At 40.6% G+C, this 20,223-nt stretch overlaps 3 protein-coding genes across 3 annotated transcripts; 1 reads left to right on the top strand and 2 right to left on the bottom strand.

Moving 5' to 3' along the window:
• Window positions 1–879: 879 nt before the first annotated feature.
• Window positions 880–3,291, bottom strand: cenpx (centromere protein X). The gene is made up of 5 exons (XM_069674699.1): window positions 3,256–3,291; window positions 2,672–2,723; window positions 2,520–2,573; window positions 2,355–2,443; window positions 880–2,171 (listed from the first exon to the last, which is right to left on the bottom strand). Exons 1-5 carry the CDS (start codon window positions 3,289–3,291, stop codon window positions 2,157–2,159), a joined length of 246 nt encoding a protein of 81 aa, XP_069530800.1. The 3' UTR covers window positions 880–2,156.
• Window positions 3,292–5,935: 2,644 nt separating this feature from the next.
• Window positions 5,936–14,308, bottom strand: LOC138602947 (transmembrane channel-like protein 6). The gene is made up of 20 exons (XM_069674585.1): window positions 14,251–14,308; window positions 13,748–13,863; window positions 13,421–13,552; window positions 13,189–13,338; window positions 13,004–13,112; window positions 12,847–12,934; window positions 12,499–12,765; window positions 10,825–11,045; window positions 10,600–10,744; window positions 10,162–10,305; window positions 9,640–9,812; window positions 9,401–9,491; window positions 9,140–9,237; window positions 8,963–9,058; window positions 8,803–8,878; window positions 8,574–8,707; window positions 7,514–7,690; window positions 7,234–7,312; window positions 6,372–6,453; window positions 5,936–6,208 (listed from the first exon to the last, which is right to left on the bottom strand). Exons 1-19 carry the CDS (start codon window positions 14,304–14,306, stop codon window positions 6,373–6,375), a joined length of 2,433 nt encoding a protein of 810 aa, XP_069530686.1. The 5' UTR covers window positions 14,307–14,308; the 3' UTR covers window positions 5,936–6,208; window position 6,372.
• A 1,519-nt stretch (window positions 14,309–15,827) lies between these two features.
• On the top strand, window positions 15,828–19,715 carry syngr2a (synaptogyrin 2a). Its single transcript, XM_069674326.1, has 4 exons — window positions 15,828–15,996; window positions 17,812–18,049; window positions 18,190–18,323; window positions 18,430–19,715. Exons 1-4 carry the CDS (start codon window positions 15,898–15,900, stop codon window positions 18,634–18,636), a joined length of 678 nt encoding a protein of 225 aa, XP_069530427.1. The 5' UTR covers window positions 15,828–15,897; the 3' UTR covers window positions 18,637–19,715.
• Window positions 19,716–20,223: the final 508 nt, after the last annotated feature.

Raw genomic sequence — 20,223 nt, 5'->3', positions numbered from 1 at the left:
CAGAAAGAAGAAAGGAGCTTTCAGATGACAGAAAGTTGGAGAGACGAGGGAATCTGTGTAACAGGGAAAACAACACAGACAAGTGATGGGAGAATTAGGAGTGAAATTTGACATTATCCTGACATACCCTCATGGGGACTCTTAAGAACAATGCAGACGACTCCATCCCAGACAAACATCACCCTAAACCGCAAATATTCTTACAGTAACCACACAACCTTATCAGACTTGTGCAGAGTGACTTGTAAAGAGATGTATCGGACGGGTATTCCCAGAACCAATAAGCAATATAAAGCCATAGTTTTGATCTATCATAATGATGTGAATTAAAATAAATAACAAAGACTGCAAACTGTCCAAAACAGTGCACCAAAACAACTTCATGCCACTGATGAAAGAAGGGTTATTGGCAATTTAAATTTAATGTACAAATAATTGCTCAGAGTCATCCTGGCAGGGACTGGAGCTCCTCTAAAAATCTGTATTGATATTGGCTACAATCAAACTTCAAGCAATGAGGGCCTTATCCCATGAGCAGCGCTGTCCAAAGACCAGCCAGAAGGCTGCAGACGGATCAGTCTCTGTCTCCTGGGAAAAGCTTCTCACTCGAGAGCTTCTCCAAAGCGTCTGGACTGGCTGTCGACACTCCCTGCCTTTAATGTATGATCAAGAAAAGCTTTAACTCATTACTCTCTTCGATGCCCCTCCCCATTCTTGTCCTAACTGCTTTCGTATGTTTAATAATACTGTCTTCAGATGTAATTTGTTCCACTAAGATGCATAAGGAGAAAAGTTGTACGGTAGTGTACTACTTTGCCAGTACGGAGTCATTCCAAAAAGTCGTACTGGGGAAAAGAAAGGAAAAAAAAGACTGCAAGATCAACAGAATAATTGTTTTTATTTCATCTGCAAGGACTGACATTTGGAGAACATACAGTTTATCTCTAGTAAATATTACCACTTCTTTATTCAATAGGACACCTATTACAAATGTGTTTCTTACCGTGGTAATAAATAAGGATGAATTGTACTGTTTTAAATCATTCACTGCACAGAAACTTTTACTTTTCTGCACCAATTGTCCTCTTAGCATCATAAAACTAAACATCACTCAGCCAAACACACCTTCTCCTGAAGGCCTGCTGTGCAAGTGACTCCTGGGAAACACAAATCCAGTCTGGGCTCTACTTAAAAAGGTGCTGGGTCAAATTCCAGGTGCTGTGTCCTTGAGCACCTATCTGAGCCTGGACTCTTGACTTTAGCCTAAGTTGCTTCCAGCTGTATGTTAGGCAGCATTTGCAAGCGTAGTGAGTCACCCAAGAGCCACACAAATAAATAGTGTGAGGTGTTGTGCAGCTATGCTGACTCACAGCAAAGACACGTTGGTGAAATAGACCACTGGTGGAAAACCATCAGAGGCACTTGGGTTAGAAAACCCCACATTACCCTCTCCCTCACAGGCCCAACTTCCCCCTCTGCTGTGATGAAAGGAGAGAAAGCACCTCTACTACTCGCCTCTTTTGTTTATTTACCTTCAGAATTACACCCTGCTCTTCTTGGACCATGTTCCAATGTGTTTTGTTATGTTTCCTTTCAAACAGAATATCTATGCGTGTGGTCTCTGGTCGTGTTTGGCTAACACATGCACACATTCGTGCACGCACACTCCCATTCAACTTTCCCCCTGTGCGAGAGGTCCCCTTTGCCCTTCCCCCCACCTCTAACTAAACATCGCAGGACAGCAAAAGGGAACTTCAAAGTGGCCGGAGGGGGTACTCCTTTTTTCCTGGCACTTGTCATCATCTAAGGGACTGGCTGCTCCCCTTATTACTCTAATTGCTTCCAACTGCTTCAGGAGGCTTTGATGAAGGGCGCCATGGAGCATGCTGGAAGCACCTGTTGTTGCACAGAGGAGCACAGGTGGGCCTTATTGGTGGTGGCAAGGAGGCGTGCGGACAGCACTGCTGCTTTCCACTTAAAGTCAAACAACTCCAATAAACACAGAATTAAATTCTTAATGTTATAACACATTTAAGTGATTAGGAAATTGCAGTTATACAGAAAAAATATTAACAGTAAAACTAAACGTGTAGGAACAGGAAGGAACTGAAGAGTATGAAGGTAACACTCTGGCTCCATCTGCTGGCATCAGTGTGCTAGAAGTCCAGCAACTGTATTGGAGGAGAGATGAAGGACTGAGATCAATATTAGAAATTAAACTTTTGTGCGACTGAATCTTCCCAAAAAGCCAAAAATAGTTTACACAGGACACTGGAGCAGCCTTTGCATTTAATAACTGTTATTAATGGCTCTTGAGTAAAACATTAAAACCCCAGTTTAGTTTATTTACATACCAGTTGAGGGAGGATCTTTTCAAAGTGCTCGATGTCTACTTGGTCACAGTCCTCAGATTCAGCTTGTTTCTGTGATCGCACAGCAGCCTCTGAAAATAAGACGATACATTAAGAGTTTCCTCATTAAGCAACCCGTATCCAAATTGAACAAACAGGGCTCCTTACCTTGAACAAATACTCTGAGTATCTCTGCCACGAGCAGCGCAGCATCACCACTCACTGTAACAGAGTGAAATAAGATGAGCTGTAGTGTGGAATCACAAATAAAACAGTTATGGTGAAATCAGTTTTATTTAAACAATAATTATTCAACTCACGTTTGGTTTTGTCCTCCTTAAAGGAACTTGACAACAGTTTGCTTATTGTATCCTGAAAATGTGGAGAAAAGAGAACTAAAGTGGACAGTTTTTGTGTTTTCATGGTTAAAAAACGGATGTAAAAACACGTATCCCTTTATCTACACTTGCAAAAGCTCTCACTTGGTTCTCCAGATAAGGCGTCAGTGCTTTTGTATGCACCCTGCTAATGCGTTATCCGACGTAGCTTTTTCATACCAAACTGCCTTTGTAAAAAAGTCAAATTAAATGGCCTCTGGTGTATCGGCTAATATTATCACAAACTAGTAACTGCAGTAGACTTTCTTTGAAACATTATGAGCTGCTTTTCAATTCGGCGTACATATTTTGTTGATAAACATAAAATTAACTTAGCGAGGTGTAAAGTTTTATCGCCTGACAGACAAATCAGGAACAATTTATATGGTCTCTTGCCGTAAATGCTTCGTGGAAGTAAATAAATCTAATATTGCGGGAAATAAGCAACATTCCTACTTATTTAACCATGTGGGTAAGCAATTAAGTGTAAACATTCAATATAAAGGAAGCGATATTGTTCCTCTTACCTTTTTGAATACAACTTCTGCTTCCATCTCCGCCATGTTTTGACGCTTTGAGAGAAACTTGGCGCTCTGCGTGGGGATTGGCTATTCATTTGTGACGTCATTCGTGCCGCCCCCAGTAGACGGTAAACAGAAATGACAGCCTAAAATTTTAATTTAGCAAAATCTAATAGTACTTTAGGTTTTGTGATAGTTTCGTCTGTATTTCCCTGTTTATTTTATTAGATTTATATGGTAGACGAGTTTGAGACCACATATAAATTGTTATAATAGTTTGAAGAGGCCTGTGTTGGTAATAGGCTACTTGTTTAGTTCTCCAAACTTCAAATTTAGAGGCATTACCAGAGGAAAATACCTAATTTCTTCACGTTGTACACTCAAGAGCAATAATATGTGGTAAGAATTTACTTATTTTTTTACTGTGTTTTGAAGAGCATTATCTTATTCTGCAACAGTGGCTGCAATAGTGAAGTAAACATAAATGTATTAACACCATTGTGTCCTTGACCGTGATTAATTAGAATAAGGTTGGTATTTTAACTTTGAGGAATTTGACTGCAGTTTTAGGTTGATACTCTATATATGCATATATAAGAAAAAGTAATAATGCACAGCAACCGCATATAAACAAGCCAAACTGTTTCTGTGAATAGATGACAAAGAATCAAGAATTTAACTTATTTATTCTTCATAATACACAACATTAAGCTACAATGAAACTCAAAATAAGGCTACACAAACATTTGTGTTTTGTCAGGATAGGAAGGTAGAAAAAAGACACTTCAAAATTCCTTTGCTTTAACCTCCCATGATGAAACTAACAGAGTATGATTTGAAATATTTGTTTATTCCTCCATCTCATCATCTAACCACTGAGCATCTTCCAGTATGTATCCCAGGCCCATTGAACGGCGTGGCCGCGGCTTGGCAGTGACTGCAGCCACCTCCTCCTCTGAATCCTTGTCCATCTGAAACACAGGTTTGTTACAGTCAGCTGATGAAGATGCAGAGAGCACATGTGCGCACTAAAATCAAACACCACTGTAGACGTAGACTCACCTTTGGACTGACAACACGTTTCACCTCCACATCGCCACCGATGTCGTGAGGACCAGCCCATTCTGCTCGGTCTGCTTCATCCCCCGTGGAAAACCTGACATACGCCAATGCCTTATTCCCTCCTGAGACTGAGCTCTTCTTAATCTGGAATCCATTCAACAGATTAAGATATTTTTTTATTCCGTCTTAAAATCTCCTTGATCTTAATCTATGTACATGAAAATATGTTAATAAATTTACCTGACATGCTGTAACCGTGCCCCATTCTCTAAAGTAAGCTCTCACATATCCTTCATTTACATAAGGATTCAGGTCTTTTATGACTAGTCCATGGTCCTGTCAAAAGATATGATGAGTTTGATGTCATATTGTAGCTTAGAATAAAAACATCCAGTTAGATGATGCATTCAAATGAGAGAAATTGTTACCAGTTGATATTTTTCAGCAAGAGCAGCAAAGTATTTCTTCGGAAGACTGATGTACACTCGTTTTGTAGCTGCTGTCTTCGCTGCCATGTTATCTGGAGGTTAAAAAATCAAAGTATCTCACTTTATAAATTACCCAACATTAAAATGTACATGTTTTTTATCAGATAAGAAAATCAAGAAAGCTGTTACTTACCAGTGTTTTTGTTTCCAGAGCTGTTTATTAAACCTGTTGTTCCAAGTAGACCAACTCAAAGTACTGAGTAACCTCCTGTGTAGTGGGCTCATATAGTGGCCTTCTATGTCACAAGAGAAATCTCCTCCTACTTGTATTTTTCGTGTTAAGTATACAGGAACCAGTTTGAGTAGCTGGTCAAAATGTTTCGCAACTTGTTCAGCAACCAGGGAGAAAAATGTTGAAACCAACATGTGTGATTAGTGGATAATTGTTGGGGTTATCATCGAGTGCTTGGTGATGGAGCTACAGGCTTAAAAGCAAGCCCTTTTGAAGTTTCGTGGTACACGCTAAGAAGTCAATCAGGTTTTCAGCTGCTGTTCTAATTCATCTTTTCTAAGCAGTAATGTGATAAAATGATTTAACTACAAGCCATTATTTAAATAAAATGTTTGACTTTTAGTTAGTGAAAAGGATATTTATCCTTTTTGTTTTGTTTGTGTGGATCAATGACTAGATGGACGACGCGTCTCAATCTGCTCTCATTGTAAAAAAATTGATGCCAAAATAGCCCTCATGACGGGTGCTGCCATCTTGCAATAGTGATGTCATTTGGAGCCAGAGCCGCACAGTAGAGATCGGGGGGTGGAGCCGTCCGTCACAAGGGCTATTTTGGCATCAATTTTGTACAATGAGAGCAGATAGATGCGTCGTCTAACTATATATACAGTCACCTGTTCTTCCCTCCCACAGTCCAAAGACATGCTTGTTAGGTCATTAGGTTAATTGATGTCACTAAAATAGCCTGAAGGTGTGAGTTTGTGTGTGAAAGGTTGTCTGTCTCTATGTATCAGCCCTGTGATTGATCGATGAGCATGTCAGTCCAGGGTGTACCCCGCCTCTCGCCAATGACAGCCAAGATAAGCTCCAGGGTCCATCAGTCAAATAACAAAGTAGACATGTTCAAAGTTTATTCTGTCTTTTCAAACACATTCAAGATTATTATTGATAAAAAATACACACATAAAAATATACATCCTTACATGGTGTAGGAGCTCTGTGTATAAATAAATACTACATTATGGTACCAACAGTACATCACGGACTCTGCAAAATATTTGCATATAACACACGCACAGTCATTGTCACAGTTTTGTTGTTTCTTTTGTGTCACTGCAGCTTTTGAGTGGCATTTTTAACCATCTCAGTGTAGAATATCCAAGTGGACATGCTTGTCTCTGAAGAGGTAACATCTTGAGATCGCTCCAGTATGTTGTGAATGTTGTTCAGCCACAGACTGTGAGGAGGAGGAGGAGGAGGGGGGAAGAGGAAAACTTTTTTTAAATGGAGGAAATGATCACCTGTGGTCTTTTGAAGATTGTAAGTAAGGTCATAAAAATAATGAGCAGATAAAAAGATGTGTTGTAACCGCACAGAGAAACAGCAATGGGATCACTCACCTTATGTATGAGGGGACGCCACACTGCTCTGTTCATAAAGGCCTTGCAATTTGGTGATGAGGAACTTTTTGTCTTTACCCTCCTGTGGATAGGAGAAAAAACACACTCCATGGATGGCTATGAAGCAGTTGGTTGCTCAGTCCTGACCAATTTGAACAGCTACTTGATGGATTTCTGTGAAAATTGGAACAAACTTTTTTGCTCCCAGAAGATTCATCCTAATGCTGTGATGACTGAATGTCACTCTTATCTTCATCATTACATTCAAATTGTCATTCAAATATCTCAATTAGGTTTAGAGATGCAGGATATTATCAGCATGTTATCGGTATCTGCAGATTATGGCTTTTAAAAGGCATATCAGCATCGGCAGATATGTCATTTTTCCGCCGATTAAACAACGCTTTCATTTTGCCTAAATGCTCGACAATTCCCTAAAAAAAACTTGACGTAACACTACGACATTAACTTGGCGTGAGTGTGCACGCACACTGCCTGCAACACGCCTCGTCCGTCAAGCGTGAAGAAGGGTGCAAGATGTCTGCGGTATGGTTTTGGCCACTACAATAAAAGTAGGCATGATATCAGTTCCACTACAGGGGAGACTTGATGTTCTTTGCATTTCAGTGGAAAAAAACATGTGCCTAATGAATTCGTATTGAAATTTGCAATAGGCAAAAACGGTTGGAAAATATCAGCATATCGGATATCGGCAAAAAAATACAGCATCGTGCATCCCTAAGAAGGATGTTCATAAAGGCCCTCAGACCCTGTTTCCTAAGGATGATTTATGATAACTATAAATTATAATAAAAACTGCAAATCTAACAACATTACAAAGAAAAATGTTAGTTATGCCTACATTTTCAATTTGATTTTCTAACCGGCTGATGATTCTCTTTTGGCCGTCGACAACTTGAGCTTGAAAGTATATCACCATTCTGAAAAAACAAGAAATTGTTGGAGACCAAAAACAGTGTTCAAGGGTTAGGGTGAAAAATCATCCAAGAAGGTAGAAACTTTGCAAACACCATGACCCAAAACACACAAAATCTACATAAAGAATATAAACTATGGAAAGAAATTATGATGTAATTTTGAAAGTTCCTATAAAAATTGTTTGTGATCATGTCACCACTTACAGAAATACCCCCGTGGCGAGGAATAAGACCAGTGGGTTCTCCAGCACAGAGTCGTAGGCCCAGCTGAGCCACGACAGGATGGGGTGGGAGTTCTCCAGCTCCTTGGCCCACAGCTGCCCCGTCTGAAACATCGTGGTGAGATTCCTGAAAGGGCCGCACCTGGACGAGGGTTTAGTCCTGTCGACAGCAGACAGAGGGACTTTAAAGTACAGTGTCAGAGTCAACAAACCCCAACAATGTGTTGGTCTAACTTGCAATAGTTTCAAACTAACCTTATGGAACAGAGCCCCAAACTTGTTTCTTAAATACATCGTGACAGAGAACAGTTTGACATTTTAGCTTTCTTACTGAGAGCCTGATGATTAGCTTAGCTTAGCTTAGTCGGCCTACAAAGCCTGGTTTAGGCTCCGTCCAAACTTAACAAAATCTGCCTACCAGCACCTCTTAAGTTCAAATTATGAAGCTAACTTAATAATTAACAAATATGTTTATATTTTTTAAACAGCTAAGCACTGTGCACCAACTAGATTCGAACATAAATGTTGCATTTGTCGGGGACTTCTTTCAGCTATGCATTCATTTAATACACTTCTTCCTTATGCCCCTTTCTCACCAAAATTAGCGCGAGGCGCAGGTTTTTCAGACTATGGCACAAAGAAATATATCAGACTTAAGCTACACATACAATATTTGTTGTGCATTAAAATTATTCTCTGTTTTGGCCTTTTTATGGGATTTTTGAATAAAAAAAACCCCAGTTATATCTGACAAAAAGTGAGACTTACTTTTAGTCCCCCAGTTTGTGAACAGTACAGGATGTCCCCCTCAAATTAAAAGCGATATAACCTCATAGTCATTGTTCCACATTTAATACTAGAGCAAGAGCTGAGTTTGGTCAGTATGCTTGCAACACAATGCCACATTGTCACTGTGTTCAAAACATGTGTTTAGTGAGCTATGTGTCTGAGGTTTTGGAAATCCACAAACGCCTTTCAGTGTCAAATCCGCTTGTGAGCATCATGGTCATTAGCAGAAAGGGGACGTTGTTTGTTGCACTCACGTCCAAATCGCATAAGTGACAGACACGGCAGCACCGAGAAATGAGGGGAAGCACAAAAGAGAGATGAACAGCGTTGTCATCTGACTGGCCCTCCAGGGCTTTTTGGAGGCCTGACAGTTGAGAAGAAGGCTGTTCTGGAAAAAGAAAGAAGACAAAGAAGGTTAAAGTTATCGTGGAAATGAGAAGACTCACTGAGTGATGTGGAAATAAGAGCTGCTGCTGTACCAACCTTCTTCATGTAAAATAGCACAAACAGTTTTATGATCTGGACCGCCGGAAGAAGAGGAGCAAACAGCACGCCGAGCCTGGGAAGAACCATTAATGTGTAGTTCACTTTTTTGTTAAATAATGTATTTATTCAATTTTAGAATAGTGCAATGTGTATTTACCAAGTAAGAGTTTGTCCGTAGATGAGCTCAAGCACATTACGAGCTATGTCAAACACCGGCTTCCTGTTCCTTTTCAGCACTTGCTTGGAGAAGAGCCTGCAGAGAGAAGATGTACGGTTTACAGACAGGGGATGTTTTTAAAGTTATATAACTAGTGGGTAAAAAGCATCAACTCACCTCCAAAGGAATTCTCCCAAAAAAGTGTAAAGCACCGTGAAGACAAAGTCCATGAGGAGCAGGCGATACAGATCCTGCCCCACAAAGCTCTCCCAGCACTGTGGACGACAAGAATGGTTGTTAAACATCTAGATCACATTATTACGTCTGATTTTCATATTTTAGTGTCCAAAGAGCATTATTTTCAGATAAATAAAAGCACAGTTTAGTGTTGCAATAAGATGTAATTATGAGAAGCTCAAATATGAGGATGCTTGTAACCTGTAAGCCGTGATTTTCTGGTTCCACAGCAATTCTGCCCAGCCACCGGAAACACAGCACTGCAACAATACTGACCTTCAACAGCAGGTTCCTGAGAACACAATGATGGGATTTTCTATTTCATAACGAATCACACAATTATAGTTAAGAGTTGCAGTATATTTTAAAGACAAACAGAAAATAGAAAACATTGCACACAGCTTGATGAAAGTTCAGTGTTTCAAAGTTCTTCGACTCACCTGAAGATGGAGACATGGACTCGAACACTGGGTGAGTCGTGCTTTTCTATCCAAGCGCACAGGTTGAAAAGGCCAGGGAGCAAAAGGTTAATGCCTGACACCACTGCAGACAAGACCAGCAGCTCAGTCTCTTTGTTGCTCACGCTCTCAGTGCCACTCTGCTTAATGGAAGCCTGTGAAGGACACATTTTTGCATGATTTAGGTATTGTAGGAAGATTATAGGTGGTCCCAAACTTGTATTGGTATTGTTTTGGACGGGCAATACTGTAAAAACTCAATATCTAAATATGGATCGTTTAGGATGATTCTCCTGCATTATAGTTTAGATATAGTTTGAAACAAGAGTGTGAAACGTCTGCCGGGAAACAAAAAGGAGAAGTAAATAAGCTGCAGCTTGAAGGTGTTTCTTTATCAGTTATTTTTGTGGCATCTCATTGAAAAAAAGCCCCTATGGCAGCTCTGATGTGCATGAACTCTTTCATGCCTGGCTGTGCTTGTGTTATTATGCAGTTTTCTTTAACCTCTGACAGGAAGTGGACTGCCGATGCGCCCAGGGAGATGCTGGCTAGACATATAACCCACGCTATTAGATGCACTACGAGGCGGCAGAGGCGCTGCAGGTGGCTCTTTTCAACACCTCCGCTGATCATCTCAGACAACAGCTCCTGTGAGGAACAAATTTAGTAGGTCAGAAGTGAGATCAGAAAAAAAAAAGTTTTTTTTAGCCCTTATTTGCATGGCCTGCTGTGAACGGTCGAATGGGGTGTGAAATAGATTTTTAAAAGCTTCCTGTGTGTGAACCCGTTTTGCAGTGTAAAGTGTGATACTGTCAACTGGGTAGCCAGTTGTTTGATGTTCAAACTGATGCCTCCATTTAAAAAGGCATGAAAGCATGAAGCAGAAATCTGTATTTACATAAAAAAAAAGTTACACCCATAGTTTGAGAGATGATTACATACTTTGAGCTGAGTGCTGATTTTCTCAGACTGAAGTCTTACAGACATCTTCTTGCTGACTTTAAAGTCCCAGGAGCAGAAAACTTTTACCCCAAGATTCCCGTTAGACTTTAGGACTTGAAAACTTCTTCCAAAGGATTTGGACATGCTGCAGGAGGACAGTAAAACCATTAAATACACAACAAAGATGGGGAAAGATACGCAGAATTAATCCACTCAGTAGCCAACCTGTACACCAGGATGACGCAGATAATGAAGAAGGCGATGGGGATGGTGAAGAAGTAGGCTGCAGGTATGCTGTATGGCACGATCTGGGGCTCATCCGTTTCACAGACGGGCAGATGCAGTGCGGCTGCAGTGGAGCTGTGGCTCGGGTCGGCGGCTTGACAAGTGTAGATCAAGGTGTTGGTGTAGTAGCCATAAAACATTAGACTCTGAGAGAGGTACCCCTGCCGGAGACAACAAATAGAGATCTGACTCAGGAGAGCGCAACTTAAAGGAGCAATTCGCCCCTGAAAAAAAGTAATGCAAAGCTGGTGTTCTCTGTAATCGATAGAAGCAATAATATTTGAAACTGGCACCATAGCTGTGGAAAAAGTTGTACAAACAGCTCGTGGTTTTGCCCATTCTACATTCCTACAACACCCAGCGTGCATTGCGCCCCTCCCTCTGAAAGGAACGGCTGGAGTGAAATACTACCGTCTGCCGCAGGCAATGGCTCAGAGCAGTACAGACTCCGAAATACGACGAGAATAAACTGGTGGATCATCCAAAAAATCTTCGGGTCTGCAGTCTACATTTCAAACCTGACGATTTTGAACGAGACATGCTAGATTGAGGAAGTGTAGTTTAGCGAGCTCCCTGGCCTCCGCGAGATGACGCGTTTTACGTAGTCTTTCGGAGGTTTTCCAGGGCATCCATTTCCATTTCGTTTTCTACCATAATGGCATTAGCTCCCCATAATAGCATGATAGGACTGAGCTGAAAATCGGCGAACTGGCCCTTTAAATACACATATATATTAGGGTTGGAGGAAAAAACTATACAAGTGCCAGGAAGCGCTGCGAAAGCTGCTGTGCCTTTGTTTCTTTGGGGACATAAATAAATTTTATCAGAATACTCAGGAAATCATATGATGTTTAGAAATGCAATAATATCGTATTGTGGCAAATGTATCTATCTAAACCGCTTATCCTGCTCAGGGTTGTGCGGGGGCTGGAGCCTATCCCAGCTGCCATTGGACGGGAGGCGGGTACCCTGGGCTGACACATACTAACCTCTTTTACGCGGCAAGTTCTGTTACGTCTCATCTTTTATGTAAAATGCGCTGAGATAGAATGGTGGGGCAAAGTTGTTCCGCCTCTGAGCCGGCATCGGAGGTAGAAAGAGAGGCGAAACGTCGTCTGTGGAAACGCCGGCGCTGGCAGGGTAGTGTGTTTACTCACACTTTGCTTCCACCATGCTGGAACGCTATGTAAAAACACACACTGGGACGGCTTTGAGCCAGCGTGGCGTGGTTCCATGTAAAATAGCAAAGGCGGCATAACAGCGTAGCTTTGTTACGGAGCTGAGGTGGACTTGCAATGTAAAAAGGGCTAGAGACAGACAACCTTTCACACTCACACCTACAGGCAATTAAGAGTCACCAATGAACCTAACGAGCATGTCTTTGGTCTGTGTGATGAAGCTGGAGTACCCAGAGGGAACCTACGCATGCACGGGGAGAATATGCAAACTCCACACAGAAAGGCCCACTTCGTCCGAACCGGGGTTTGAACCAGGAACCTTCTAGCTGTGAGGCGACGGCGCCAACCCTGGTGCAGCTCGCGATAATATCATATCGTTTGGCGATTCCCACCAGTGATGTATAAGCGGCTCTGTTGTAATGCACAGCCATCTTACCGTGCCTGTGAGAAGCTCAAGACCCGTGATCGTGTCGAGATCAGAGTCAGAAAGCGAAGGGGGTGGAGGGTTGACTGCTTGGGGGAAGACCAGGAACAGGCCGTTGATGACGAAGAGGAGGAGGTTAAAGCGCAGGAGGGTCCGGAGAAACAGAAAGTAAGAGAGCACTCCGGTTCCGAAACGTCCGCTCAGTCTCTTCATGGGTGAATGCCACAACTGGAGGGAAGCGAGGACGGAGAGGCAGCTGAAAAGGCTGTTACGCCACATCTGAGGGTAGAACAACATGAGTGTTAGACTGATACACACGTGCAAAAATGGTTTAGAATACAGCGCACAGTGCACACTCACCCTGGAAATGTACACGCTCAGGCGACGATAGCACGGAATATTTCTGCTGATGAGTGAACTTTCAGCTATGTCACTGAAAGCAAGCCGCCTAAGAAAAGGAAGGAGTTTTAGCAGCTTTATTTTACAGGCTATTGGATGTTTTCAGTAATTCATGTACCTGATTTTCATTTTCTCTGCCAGGCTAAGCGGCATGGCTCGCAGCTTGCGCATGCCCTCAGCGGCTGAGAGGCCTCGGAGGATGGACGCACACTGCTCCATCTTATTTTCTGTAAACCAAAAAGTTAGAAAATTAATTCTCAATGTCTCGTATAAAGAAATAACCTGTTAGCGTTTTCTCTTCACCTTCAGTGCTAATTTCCTCCATATCTGCTGGGAGAAAGTCATCCTGGATTGGTCTGGAGGGGTGAGAGGAATCCTGGGAGGAGGTCTGGTGTCTGTGTTGCTGAGACGACTGTCGGGCATGCCTGGAAATTACTACAGCCGTATTTGGCCCTGTGTAGACAAGGAACTTTCTTGAAGCAGCAGATTTTACTGCCAACGTATAGTTAGACAGTAGATAAAGGTTTCATCTCACCAGCTGTGCGGCTGGGCATCGAGGAGAGGACCTTTAAGGTAGCAGCTGACCAGCAGTGCCTCCGCAGAGGGCTCATCTGCTCCCTGTCAAGTGTCTCATCTGTTGTGTGGCAGCTCGGGGTTGACTGAGTCTCTGAAACAAACATTTTAAAACTTCTCACACCGGCTACAACTGTATTGTCTTCAGTCTCTTTGGTGTAAACTCATTTCATTTGAGGGAAGTTGAAAGCATGGCAGAATTATTGTCTATTCAGCAGAAAATGTTACTTGTTGTTCATTCTTGTGAAAGAACTTGTTGCTGTAAATGGCAGACATTCTGTATTTATACCTGCGCAATCTCTTAAAATATCCAACTGTATGGTTTCATGAAACCTCTGAGTGCTGGCTGCTGGCTCCCCAGTGAGCTGGAGGGAGTCCTGACCCGTTGAACCTTCACTCAGGTTCCTAAAGGAGAGTACAAAAATGACTTCAGCATATCCACTTACAGAGCACAGAAGCAGAAGGCATGTTTTATCTTAAATCTATCAATTTTCCACCTTGTATATTTTAAAACGTGTCTTACTACAACACGAATACTTTCCAGTTTGAAATACTAAAAAGCAAGAGGAATTAAACTGAGTAAATTAAAATATGCGTCAAACTAATATGCCTTATAGCGCTCCTGGTAAGAGCTACATAATGTTTCGTGCTTGTAAATACAAAAATATATACAAAGTTCATTTGCATATCTGAGCACAAAAAAGCGGAGCAAATGTCAGGAATCATTTAAGAACCAAAAGTACTACAGCTGTTGAATTAAGTCGTCAAAAGAAAGGTAGAAAGAGAACTTACTCATAGTCAGAATTCATATGGGAAATGTTGACACCGAAGCTCACACTGTGTGCCATGGTTCTTGATCTCCTTTTACTACATATATAGCATCACATTGTGGGCTACAGAGCTGTGGGTTATTTCTGACATTGAAACAGTCTGATCTTGACTGTTTGTCAAAGTGCATCAACACTTCCTCTCTCATTCTCTCTTTCTCTTTCTCTCTCTCTCTCTCTCTGTCACAGCTCAGCTGTGCCTTATTTGCCACTGGTAGGCTACAATTAGGCTTCATGCAAAGTAATCTGTTAAGCATTGCTGAAATGCTTTGTATTGGGGGAGTAGGGAGGTTAAAAAGTACATGTTAAATTACTTAGATTTTTTCCCCCCTAAAATGGTAATAATTGTGAATGTTTGACATATTTCTGACTTGAAGCCAGTTAGAGCAGTTGACCTTTGTGATATTCGAATCATGGCTGTTCACTTCCCCCCAGTGGTCAAAGTGTAGTAATACAACACTACATTAAATTAGTCAAACTTTCATGTTGGAAAAATGCAGCCATAGACGGAATATGGAATTATTCTGGGTGATGACAACGGAATTGACAGGAATCGATTTCATTTTTTCTTGATACTTCCGGCTAAAAACATGAAATAACATGAAGGTACTTTCCCTACGTTCACGTGCTCCTCCGATGGGTAGTTTCCAAATTGGAATATCGTTCTTTCTTTTGTTCAACAGATTTCAGTTGTAATGTGTAAAGGTCATTGAGGCAATAAAATGAAGCTATATTAGATTTCACTTTTCAGAACTAAAGTAGGTAGCTCTACTTGGAACAGCAACTAACGGTTAAAATGTTACTGACATTGTTACAATTTACAATATATGAATTAATAAAAACGTTTTGACCACCATGCCAACGTTCGCTTTGGTCCGCAGTGTGTCTGCGTAATGACGTAAATTCTGTTAACTCGGCAAGTCGGGTACCCAAAATTTCCGAATGAAATTAATAAATACAAAGTAAAATTATCTAATCAAAAATCAAAATATGTATAGTTTTGTAGATCTCAAAGGCTTGTTTATTTTTAATACATTTCAGTGTTTTGTTTGTTTGTTTTAGTTTTTTAACTCATTAATGAAGTTTAAGAATATTGGTCTGGTCCTCATAAATCTACATTTGTTGATGAATTGTTTGGCCATGATAATCAGGGTATTTTACATCCTTTCCCTTTTTGTATCCTCCATTAAAATCCCAAATTTAATATTATTATATACTAGGGTTGGTGAGTATAAGTCCTTTTCAGAAATCCAATGTTGAAGCGAGCCCCAAAACAGGTGTTCTAAAGTTTCAATATCAGAATTACAAAACATATAAAACGCTCCCTAACGTTCCCAGTTTTTTGTTTAGACTTAAGGGAGCCTGCACGTCAATTTTACCAGTTGAGAACTCCTTCTTCCGATTATTCCGACATCACGTGAATGCAGGGTTATTTACTGAACTAGGCACTCGCAATTTTATGAGGAGCGCGTGGACGCCTCAGGGCAGGGGGGGCGGTCTTTGAAAAGTTTTCAGGAAACTGTTTGACAAAACGAAACTGTCCCAAGTTTGACAGGAAGGTTATTTTGCAGCTCGTCTTTAAGTTGTTCGACAGACATTTTTTGGGTTAAAAATGCAGAGCAGTGCCTACGGGGCCTCGTTGGCTGGCGGTGCTTTTGATTTAGAGAACTTTATAAAGCAGCCACAGACCATTTTGCGCTGCCTGAGCTGGGTGAGTGAGCACACGGAAACGTTTACATTAGTTAGCATCAAAGCTAGCAGCTGTCACATCACAAGGTTTAGTTTTAACAGATGTGGACTGCCTGGGTCGATACAAATCAGTCAATGATACAGCTTTTTCGCTTTCTGGGCAACAAACCCTGGACATGAACTGTGTGTGCCGTTGAAATTTGAAATTAACGTTAAAAAAAAGTAAATTTGATGTAATAGCTAACGTTAATGTAGCTAACGTTCGCTAGCATGCTCTTTGCTGTGTCACAGTATTAACTGCAGCTTTTCCACCTAACTATAGATGTTTTCTTTAGTATGTGTTGTTGGCTACTGTTGCTTTAAACGTGAACTAGAAAGATGTACGGCTCTAATAAAGTGTCACTCTTTTTAACGGGATAGTTTTCAGTGTGGGAAAAGTTTATGAATTTACCATTTCTGTGACGTCACCTGTTGCTCTCTACTACTCCACGAGTTGTAACGTTAGACTCCAGTTAGATTAAGTCAGCGTGTTGAATGCTTTATCATGTATCAATGATAAATACTTGTTCCTCAAAAGCTTTTTACAAACAAAGATGCACAGTTACAGCCCGTATCTCTTCTTGCATTTTAAATTCAGTGGGCCCTGATAACAAAGGCTTTGCCACCTTTCTAGGGATCTCAGGGAGTGAATGGGATCAAAAGGCACTTAAAAGAGTCAGAAATAATCAATAAGTTTATGCAATCATTTCAACAAGCCACATGTAGCCAGTGCAGAGATGCCAGCATTTGTGTACTATGAGTATACAGCTGCAACTAACAATGACTTTTCACTATTGCTAATCTTAAACTCATCCATAAGTGCTTAGTGGTGCTCAGTGACCTTGTGGTTCCACTGAGAGTATCAGGCTCTATAACATGTGGAGCATCTACCGGGGATTGTAAGGTGCCCCTTCATAAATTATCACTTGGATGAAGTGTTTTTTCTGTTCAGGGGATCAATATGTGGAATGCCTTACCTGCAGAGCTGAAACTGGACCCTGACTGGGAGCATTTTAAACTCAATCTGAAACAGTTTTTTAAGAGGGCTCGGTTAGCTCGGCGTGTTTGATTTTGTGCTTCCTTTTTTACAGTTGGTTTTATTGTTTTGTTATATCTATTTTTATTGCTGTTGAGTTTTGTATTTCTAGTTAATTTTATGTATGTTAAAGGTCCATCTAGGGAAGGGCATTGCAAATTAGCCAAGGCTGTAATGCTGTAGTGTGTGGCACTGGTTTACTTGCTTCATACTTGTCCCTATACAAATAAACATTAAATAATAATAATAATTGACTAGGCTAATTGTTTAGTCTTTGAAATGTAAAAACAACAAAACTTTGTTGTAAAAACACAAGGTTGCATCTTCTAATTTCTTGTTTTGTTAAATAAAATATACAAAACCCAAATGTAATTTAGGTCTTCAGAGAAGGTCTTCATCTTCAGAGAAGCGGCAAACTTTAAGAAGCTGAAAAAGGCAATTTGCCAAGCAAAGATTGAAAGAAGAAAGTGTGTTTTTATGTATATATTTTGCTTGTTTTTTATGCCTCATTTAAAGTCTTAAAATAGACCATGAATTTAGTCTTCCCCTGTGTGATCTGCTCAGCTCCCCTTGTCTGAACTAGCTTGACAGATGTTCTGATGTGAATTACACGATTTACATGTCTTTTTCTGGTGAAAGCATTCTTGTGATGTGAATCATGTGATCAGACTCATGTGGCCCCACACAGCTGCTTGACTTAAAACATGCATTTTCTCCACTTCCCCCCCCTTGGGATTAACTCGGTGTGTCCCTTCTTTGCAGTTATTCTCCATCGTGGTCTTTGCAACCATCACAGCAGAAGGCTACATGAACGAAATGACCAAGGAAGAAACCAAGTGCATGTTCAACGAGAATGACAGTGCCTGCAGCTATGGAGTGGGAATAGGAATTTTGGCCTTCTTGGCTTGTGTTGTCTTCCTCATGCTGGATGCCTACTTCCCACAAATTAGCAATGCCAAAGAGAGAAAATACATTGTTACAGGAGATTTAGCCTTCTCAGGTGAGAGTCTGGTCTCACTTTTGACTTCTCATACTAGAATAAAGGAACTGTGCTCAAAAACAGGAAGTGCACCCTAGTTGGTTTTTTTTTATGTCATTATTTATGTCATATGTTTCTTCTTTTTAATATGACATTTACAGCGGTCTGGACATTCCTGTGGTTCATCTGCTTCTGTGTCCTGGCCAACCAGTGGTCCAAAACCACTAACGTAAATGTCCACAGCGATGCGGCACGGGCTGTTGTGGCCTTCTCCTTCTTTTCAATAATCTCCTGGGTGAGACTCTCAACACTTCAAGAATTTGACTAACAAAATCACATGATAACACCAAACTTTCCCCAGTGAGTCATGTAAAATATCTGCTCTCTGATTCCCTCCACAGGCTCTCCTGTTCTACTTTGCCTATGGAAGGTATCGCCAAGGTGTCAGTGAGTTTGATCAGGAGTACAGAGACCCAGCAAATGACCACTCCACTCCATTCCCTCCTGCTCCATACCCCAGTAGCAGCAGCGGCCCCCCAGGCTACCAGCAGTCGCCTTTCACCCCCAGCCAGGAGCACCCAGGGGATTACCAGCCTCCAACTTATTGACAGACTGATATTCAGTCACATCAATCATACAGGGAAGTTAAAAAAAAAAAAAAGATGTGTGCCAATGGTTTCATTTACAACTTGGACTGTTCTCCACACTCCAATTTACTTCCTGCAGTACGTGTTTTGGGAGCACTGATGTGTTTTTTTGAGTTCATTTTATTGTTGGAAGTTGTTTGATGGGTTAGCGCTGTGTTGCTCACACACAGCAGATGGAAACAATCATTTGTGTTTGGAGATGTTTCTGGTAAAAGACAGGAGTACGGTTGCCATTGTTGTCTTCGCACCAAACCAGCTGTGGTAACTTCAGTGCCCTTTTGTTAAATGTTTGAGTGCAGTTTAAGAGTTTTAATACAGTTGTTGCCGGGGAATCAGCTTTGCAGTGCCATGTTGGACAGTTGAATTTTAAATATGTTTTACTGTTTAATACACATAGATGTGTTTTCTTTACTCTCAAATTCCTACACATACACTTGAGTACATATTGTTTTTGACCACAAAACAAACCCATTATTACTTAATTAATGGGTGCATTGAAAATGTTCCCTCTGTAACTACTGTAATGCCATGTTTATGTTTCTTTTTTACTAATCAACCACTGAAGAATGGCTTTTATGCACTGAAAAAAACGGTTAATTTCTTTCTAGCAGTTGAAATATCTTATCTAAGATAACTAATTTTATTGTTTTAAATCCAACCTATGTAAAGAATGTTTTGTTCTAAGGTAGCCAACCATTCATCTGTATCAGCTACCTCTGTAGTAGTTTAATGTGCAGGTAACAGTTTTATTGGAAATATCAAAATCGGCAAATGTTTCACCAACAAATTTATTTCAGGAAATCGGTGACATTGGGATAAAATATATATTTATTAACTTTGACAATCAAACCATATTCCTTTGCTACATTGCTTTTTCTGCTGACTTTCTCTCGCCTTTCTCACACTGTAGTTGTACAATTTATGTGTTGCGGTTTCAATGTTGTACTCAATGGCTTTACAATAATTTCACCTGAAAGTGCCTTATACAGTATTCTGTATTTCACAGGGTTTGCCAAATAAAACACCTTTTTTTGTTTTAACCTTTTGAGTCAACCCATAATTTGTATCCTCCTTTAAAGACAAAGCCGGACTCGGTGCAGGGCGGTGCTCCCTTAGCAAATATTTGAATAGTAATTGTGTTGATGAATGTGGAGGAACGCGTAAACTTTGAAGACTGCACTGTGATAGGGAAAGACAATAAGATATTTGCATAGTTTACACAAGAACTAAACAAACATGTCCTATTAAAAGTTAAATGTCAGGGAAGCATTTTTCTTCAATGATAACAAAATAGTTCTTTAAAAAAATGATTTAGACTCACTATCCTGCATTTTTTGTGAGCTACAGAAACATCCTACATGGCGTTAAAATGATACAGAATTTTTATTAATGATAAACTTAATATCTTAAATTGATGTGGTAAAAGCATTGAAGGACTCAAAAAGCATTTCTTTTTGCATTGCCAAAACAAAATAAATAATCTGCTTTAAAGGTTTTGTCTTTGGTTTAACATTGCTGATAGTTCTGTAAATTAACTTATAGGTTATA

The sequence above is a fragment of the Semicossyphus pulcher genome, unplaced genomic scaffold (assembly GCF_022749685.1).
Source record: "Semicossyphus pulcher isolate SPU_LCO1_2020_fin unplaced genomic scaffold, fSemPul1.0.p SCAF_23, whole genome shotgun sequence".
Taxonomy (NCBI): domain Eukaryota; kingdom Metazoa; phylum Chordata; class Actinopteri; order Labriformes; family Labridae; genus Semicossyphus; species Semicossyphus pulcher.
Note: the sequence above shows the minus strand (reverse complement) of the source record. Positions and strands in the feature narration are given on the sequence as shown.

Bases quoted from the DNA above. Each gene is read 5' to 3' on its own strand.
- LOC138602947 (XM_069674585.1), bottom strand. From the start codon at position 14,306: ATGGCACACAGTGTGAGCTTCGGTGTCAACATTTCCCATATGAATTCT. The intron at 13,339-13,420 runs GTGAGATGAAAC...TTGTCTACACAG, and splicing joins GATGCCCAGCCGCACAGCTG to GGCCAAATACGGCTGTAGTA. The intron at 9,238-9,400 runs GTTACAAGCATC...TGTCGTCCACAG, and splicing joins CAGAAAATCACGGCTTACAG to TGCTGGGAGAGCTTTGTGGG.
- cenpx (XM_069674699.1), bottom strand. From the start codon at position 3,291: ATGGCGGAGATGGAAGCAGAAGTTGTATTCAAAAAG. The intron at 2,574-2,671 runs GTGAGTTGAATA...ACTCTGTTACAG, and splicing joins TAAGGAGGACAAAACCAAAC to TGAGTGGTGATGCTGCGCTG. The intron at 2,444-2,519 runs GTAAGGAGCCCT...TCTTATTTTCAG, and splicing joins ACTCAGAGTATTTGTTCAAG to AGGCTGCTGTGCGATCACAG.
- syngr2a (XM_069674326.1), top strand. From the start codon at position 15,898: ATGCAGAGCAGTGCCTACGGGGCCTCGTTGGCTGGCGGTGCTTTTGAT. The intron at 18,050-18,189 runs GTGAGAGTCTGG...TGACATTTACAG, and splicing joins AGGAGATTTAGCCTTCTCAG to CGGTCTGGACATTCCTGTGG. The intron at 18,324-18,429 runs GTGAGACTCTCA...TTCCCTCCACAG, and splicing joins TCTTTTCAATAATCTCCTGG to GCTCTCCTGTTCTACTTTGC.